Source organism: Erigeron canadensis, chromosome 6, assembly GCF_010389155.1.
Source record: "Erigeron canadensis isolate Cc75 chromosome 6, C_canadensis_v1, whole genome shotgun sequence".
Lineage (NCBI taxonomy): Eukaryota > Viridiplantae > Streptophyta > Magnoliopsida > Asterales > Asteraceae > Erigeron > Erigeron canadensis.
Window position 1 is genome coordinate 7418871 of NC_057766.1, and position 7485 is coordinate 7426355.

The 7485-nt window shown below is 34.7% G+C and overlaps 1 protein-coding gene across 1 annotated transcript; it reads right to left on the reverse strand.

The window, feature by feature from the left end:
- LOC122603547 (coatomer subunit delta-2-like) lies at positions 1-6082 on the reverse strand. Its single transcript, XM_043776274.1, has 11 exons — positions 5811-6082; positions 5627-5666; positions 4393-4616; positions 3444-3686; positions 3156-3339; positions 2733-3037; positions 1956-2148; positions 1683-1836; positions 1121-1183; positions 934-1030; positions 1-336 (listed from the first exon to the last, which is right to left on the reverse strand). Exons 1-11 carry the CDS (start codon positions 5811-5813, stop codon positions 247-249), a joined length of 1596 nt encoding a protein of 531 aa, XP_043632209.1. The 5' UTR covers positions 5814-6082; the 3' UTR covers positions 1-246.
- Positions 6083-7485: the final 1403 nt, after the last annotated feature.

A 7485-nucleotide genomic window follows, 5' to 3' on the forward strand; every position in this document is an offset into this window, starting at 1 on the left:
TATAAGAATCGACAGCTTGAATGATTGTATCAACCATACAGGGATATGTCCAAATCATGAAAACAACTTATTTGTAAAACTTAAAATAAATTCAGGATTGATTAATAATTCAAAATTTGAATTTCGGAGAATGAAAACACTCGACTATGTAGACTAAAATGAGAACTCAGTGTACAAAATTGTACTTGAAGAATGATTATGATTGCTTTGAGATTTGCTTTTTGAATGGTTCTGTAATAACTTAAATCAAACAACTTGGTAGCTCTCAGTTACCAATTGAGTTCTCTGAGAAAACCTGGGAGGAGCTCCACCTTTTAGTGGGACGATACTTGCAACCTGCAAAATATTTTTCATTTGATCAGATAATGCACAAAATTCTGGTAACTAGATGTTACATTACATATAGCTGGATCGATTTAGCTTAATATTCTTTGGGGTATCAAAAAGGTTAAGCATAGTGACATAACTAAAGAGAAAACGGGTCATATATTCAATTTGGAAACAAAAAAGAGCATCAAGTTGAACTGGAGGAGAGTAAATTATGTGTAGTCATTTATTTAACCCTGATTTCATCTAATACCCCCAAAAATGATCAGCATTTACTATAAGATACCATCAAATGATCAAAAGTGATGATTTCAGATTTAAGCAACAAAAACAAATTCAAAGCCAAAACAATCACATCACTTTCATCCACATCCAAACAATCCCTAAAAGAAACTTTTTCAAAAGTTACAACTTTTTGAACACATCATTACAGTGCCAAAAACAGGTACCCAAAGACCCTAGGTTGTCAGTGGTTCAAGTTGAGCAAATTGTAGATGGATACATGCATGTATAGGTTGGGATGGCCATAGCTTGTGGTATGTGAAATGTTGAAAAATGGTTGGTATCAAGCCATGACTGGAATTGGTTTGGGGTTAAAGTCCATACCTTCATACTGCTGAATGTACTTGATGCTGTAAAGCGCACAGCAATGGGGAAGAAGACTGAGGTATCGACAGCAGGAACAACAAACTCCATTGAGCCACTGCAGATTGTTTCATAACATTAAACGTTTAGCAACTTCATGGTTCCAGAACTTATTAGAAAACACAGAGTAAGACGATTGTGCGCTTGCCTGCGGTTGGAGTCATCGATGAGAAGTAGAGACCACTCCAATATCGAGTTTCTTGAATCAAACCTGCATTTCGAAAAAGAACAATTTTTTGTAAGAGAATAACTTTTATTAAGGCTTTGTCCGAGCATCTCTGTCTATGCATACATATATCATATTATGCTATAATGAGCTGATATGGGTTTTGTTTAATTTCAAACAAGTCAACATGTAAGATAAAACAAATATACTTAAAAGAAATTGGGTCCAATGAATCAAGAGATGCCCAAAGTTTATTCTTTTATACATGAAAGCACAAATCATTTTAAGATATGCTTATTATTGAACAATATAAGATTTAATTCACACACTAATTATGTATAAAAATTGGAAACTTTGGATACAAAATATTCAGGATCAACCAACCCTATACCCATTCCCTTGTAACCTGTACCAACAGATTACCTGTTCTGACCCTTTACCAAACCAACCACTTTGCCAACCTTAATATGTCTATAGCACCAGAAAATACTACAGTGTAAATTGACAATTATTACTAATGCAACACATAAGCTATGATCGGTACCTCCATTCTCCATCAATCTGCCTTACATTCGGTGCCTCTCTAAGAGCTGGAAGAGGGACCGAAATAACCACATTCTGTAAGTCAAACATTTTCGAAGCTTCATATTCAATGCTAACATAAGTTTCATTTCCAGAAACAGACGGCCAGCAGTTAACTAAGAGAGGAGAGAATTGTATTCAGGTTAGACTAGAAAGAATTTACATCTAGGATACAACCATATACATAAAAATCATATCCATCATCCAACACAACAGATATATAATAGATGCTTACTACTCAACGGTACAGCCGATTCATCTTTACTTTGCATTCTCCACTTAAGGAGACCAAGACCATCACCAGATTGACCAGCAGGAAAAGGTCTATTAGGATCTTTGGATCCCAGAATATTTTCATTGGTGAAAAGCTCTTTGTTGATATTAGGGTGTGTCTTGAACTTAATCTCAGAGTTACCCGAACTCTCAATCTGTACGTCACATCATAAGAAACTTGTCTTTACAGAGTCCACAATTTAAAGCTTGAGCAGTTATCAAATAAGAATAATTGTGATCAAGATAAGGGTGGGCTTGGATTTGAACAATTTGAACCGATGCTTACAAATATACCACAACCCCAGGAACATCAAAACAAAACCTTTCATGCTAAACAAATTGATATGAAAAATGTGCAGTCTCAATAAATCAAATCAGGTAGTTTTTCAAAAGGGCATGGAAGGTTTGACCTGAAACACTGGTCAGAAAATTCTTAAAATTAACAAACTATTAGTATGTCAAACATGGTTTGAGAAAGTCATTTAATCTAAATAGTTATCTAAACATTTTTTTTTATAACTTGGGAGGATTTATGAAATAAACATAACCTTGGGCGACATTTGACATCCATATAAGTTTTGAAAGTATTCTTTTGACTTTACCTATTTGACCTGTTAGAGATATAACATAACCAAAAATAACCATCTCATAAGTCGATTGGTCAAAATTGACACCACCAGCTTGGCCCCACACACTTATTCATTATCAACTTTAACAAAAAGAGTAGTAGAATGAGAACCTGGACTTGGATAAAGCCATCATCCTGGTTAAGTACTTGGAGGGACAAAGTTCCCTGCACATCGAAGTTACTGAGACCACCATCTCTCTTAAGTGTCACATTAAGCTTCTCTTCAGCTGTCAAACTGATAGGATCAGTAAGAGGAGGAGCAGCGGTTTTGCTTGGATTTGCACTTGGCCGTACATCTTCAACAATCATTTCTCCTTCTGCTTTCAGTGATTCCAAAAACTGGTTTGCCCTTTGCGATTTGCCTAGTTTCATACCCATGCCTTTAGTTGGAGCAGTAACTGCTGCAGATGCACGACCTAGAAGATACAAGTATAAACAATTAAATATGTGCGAGTAGTTAGTTAACTGTGAAATTTAAAAGGATTGCATCATCTTAGTCCAACAAATTTTTTGCATCATTGAGCAGGTGCCTACCTTTAGGCTTGCTTGAGAAGGAGTCCACTTCAGAGGTTATTCCAAATCCAGAACCACTTCCAAAGGTACCACTGGATATACCCATATCATTGCTAAAGCCACTATCCATTCTTCCAATTGAGCCCATTGAACTCATTGACTGTAAAGATGAATAACCACCTTTTTCCAATTTGCCTCTCTCGATCTACAGAAATGACACAAACTTGTAACAAAAATACAAGAAAAGGCAATGAAAATAGAGATTATTAGAAAAGAATGTAGATTTTATTGATTTTGTAATGCTCTTACCTTGCTTTTATCAATCTCATTAGCTTTACGCTTCATAACATCCTTGGTTTCATTGATTTTGCTTTGCATTACCAATTTGTGCAATCTCTCCTCATGACTCTCCATCTCACAGTACTGCCTAACCTGAGCAATGGTGACATTCTCCTTGTGCCCAATGGAAATGACTTCATCAAAAGCAAATATCAGCTCAAATGCATGCTTGCAAATGCTTTCTTCATCTAAAGAGGCAGAAAACTCAGGGACCTAAATATGGTTAAGGAATTCATCCGTCAGAAGCACTTTGTATAGTAAAGAAAACATCTCAAGAAGTAAAGTTCCCATGGTTATTGCACATCAGAAAAGTCCATGAATTGAATTGACTATCGGCTTTTCATTGCAAAGTTTCAAAATTTGTTTAAAGCCTAATTCGATATATGGAGTAGAAAGATTACAAAAAAACATATGAAGGAAAGACACAATTAAAACACCACCATGTTTACAAATTGTTGATGGGTTTGCTTTCCCTTTTACTATACAAAAAGTATAAGTGGAGTTTCTATAAGTTCTAGCAGAAATGAAAAAACATGTAGACCCTCACATAGTCACATCATCGGAAGAAATACATAAGAAGCTACAGACAATATCAAGTCATCAGTCTTTATTAAGGCATTGACCATCATCACATTAAAATCTCAAATTAGCGAGACAAGAAACAACTCTTTCTCACAAAGTATCGACTGTTTAAAACTGTGGCACAGAAGATGAAAAGACAAAAAGAAGAAAACAAATTCTCCAAATTAAACCAGTTGTTTACTTGAACACAACTATTCTTAATTCATAAAGTGTAATAGCAAAACTTGGCCATAATAAACCTCGATCTTGAAGTCTCATTTTCAACTAGTCTTAACACTAACCACACACACACGATGTGAAAAGAAAAATAAAATTAGTATTGCGTCAGAAAGGATACCAATTTAGAGAGAAGCCTGAGTGTATCAAGATCCTCAAGAATATTGCTTTGTTTGTTTGTCACGAGCAACAAATAGATACCCTCCATTGGCTGGTACACATAGCGTACATTTTCGGTCTCAACATAGGTATGTTGTTTCCCACTTCCAATCAACTTAGGGAAAGCCGCAAGAAGCCCCTCGATTCTTATCCTGGTCATGTCTACAAACTGCCTTGAAACAAGTGCTGCATAAAGAAGAAAAAAGGAAATTAGTACTAGTAAACAAAATCTGCATACAACATCATATTCCCCTTTGTATTTGTTACCAGTAGGTTGACCTGATCACATGGTATTTTCTATTAAGTTGATAGATGCGCTAACATCATGATATATACATAAATAGATATATAGAAGGATAAAATCCATTATACAACCATTAGTGGTGGTCCATTGGTTGGGCATGTGTCACCAAAATGGTAACCCCCATACCCTAGTGGCCACAGAGACTCACCTGCTCTGACTCTGGGCTCACAAAGCGAGTCATCTGTTTGTATTATTCTGCTCGCAAAGCAAGTGGGAGACCCATGATTACCAAAATATAAGAATAAAATATCACCATTATATAGCAACCTATTTACGCTTTTGTCTAGGCAATGTAGTTTGCAGAATAACAACACGAGTAACGTACTCGATATTGTTTACCTTGGAATCCATCTATGGATATACATATGGCATACACATATTGGAAAGATTTGAGAGTTTACTACTTATAATAATACAAACTTTAAAATCTTGCCAAATGTAACACACTAACACTACATATTTTGGAAGTTCATTGATCAAGTTAATGATTGAGCCGGAAACTAGTTACTATAATAATTATAAACTTTGAACCGATTTTAACAGTTTACTAAGTATAATGGTATTTTAGCAAGTACATTACACAAACTTCACTACGGTTAATGCATTGCATCTCATATACATAGTAGGCTAAATGAGAATCAAGGTGTCAAGTAAAAACATCGCTCGTACGTTCCCCTTATATAATTCACATATCTAAGATTCTAAGAGCATTAACACGGAAACTAGGACCGACAATTGGTGATAGAAACTCAATCGGAAAATAGTTTGCCAATCACCGATTTAAGATCATCAATAGCGTATTATAATAAAAATCGACATCTTAGAAATCGGAAAATTTGAATCAAACATGATGATCATGAAATAATAATAATAAAGAGAGAATGATGAGAACCTTTTCCAGATTTACTGGTAATGGAAGCTGCTAGAACAACCTGCATATATATATATATATATAAATCATTAATTAGAAACTATAAATCTTATAAATATCATAAAAAATTAATGATTCAAAAACTTATGTAAAAAATATATTGAAATAATTAAGATATGAAAGAGGTATAGAGAGTGATTATTACCATTATGAAGTGAATGAGATTCAAATTGTGAGATTCAGATCAAATGCCCCAAGTGTGTGCGTGTGTGTGTGTGTGTGTATATATATATATATATAACAGATCAAATTGTGAATGTGAATAAGATCGGAAAAGTGTGAAAACGCATGAACGGACGGACCGTTTTCAAATTGTGTATCGGCAGAATAGGCAGATGGGAGATCCGGCGGGCTGATTAAACAACTACTACTACTACTTTTAACTGTATTTCTTCCTTTCTGTTTTCCTCAGTTTATACAAGGGAGAATTGAATAAAAATGATATGGATTTGTGAGTGAACAATGTTTCATATACATCCTCAAGGTTCTTACTTATTTCAACTTCTAATCCCTCTAAAAACTATGTATAAAGGTAGTATTTGGTATCATCTCTCTTAAAAAGTCATGACTTAATCTTAATTAACTAATTAAGTAATGGTTGTATGCATCATAAGGATATTTTTAGCTTCATTTGTTAGATTTCACTTGTTATTTGCGAAGTTGTTATATGAAATATATACACGGAAATGCTGCAGATAAGAGTTGTAAATCCATTTGTGTGTCCTTGATGATAAGACGATAATATGTTGCTTGTATACTACTAGCACACTACCTGCACAATGCGGCGGTGGTGGTCGTGGCGTCAGCGTTGTGGTGTTGGGAGCGACTGTTGGTGGTGGAAGCAGCGTCAAGTGGTGTAGCCAATGGGGTTAGTGGCCCATTGGTAAGGTTTTTAACCTTAGAAGAATTCACCTAGGTTTGAGTCTCATTTCTTACATTTGTAAGGACAGATTAATAGGGATTTTTCAAGAATCCTGGTTTTCTGACATGCATGTAATTTAAGAGTAAGAGTAGAATACAATGTCGTTAAAAAAAAAAAAAATTGTTATGATACATCCAAGTTTTAATTGTGAAAGCTAAATGGGTCGTCTAAATGAATTGTCTAATGAACAATCTGAATTTCAACCATTTACGTATATGGAGACCTATTATGTATGTGGGGAAATATTAGCCACTTGGTAATGTAGCCTATTAACTATATTAGATTAACAAAATTACTTATGTACCCTTAATTTTCCCAATCTCTTAATTTACGGATCTTGTTCATCAATTACTCCAAAACAAGCTTTACTCAAAAGTTCAACATCCATATTCAAAAACTAAGACCCAACAATCTTTATGATTATTCTCTGGTGCAAACTGCAAACAAGTATATGACCACACATTTGGCTGGAAAAAATGATGGAAACAATACCAATAGTAATACTACTAAAATGACTAAATTTTGAATGTCCCTCCATGACATGTGACACCAACTTGATCCAATCCAACACTTGTACCAAAAAGCCAGCAACTTAGAGTGTGAATAATTGAACCAACAGCAGCAGAAAACAGCAACAGCAAACAGCAACCCCAAGATTAGCAACTAAAACTGCAACACCAAGATAGAACAAAAGCTAATTCCACCAATTCATTCTTAGGAGCCTCTTTTCTTGCATCATCCATCTGAATAATATATAAAGTCTTGATAAAAAAACATATAAAAAAATTAGCTTACAAGTATGTGTTACAAAACATGATCATACCTTCTTTTTTTGACATACGCTTCTAGTATGACCTCTTCCTTTACAATAACCGCATGTTCTCTTCTTTTTCGGGTC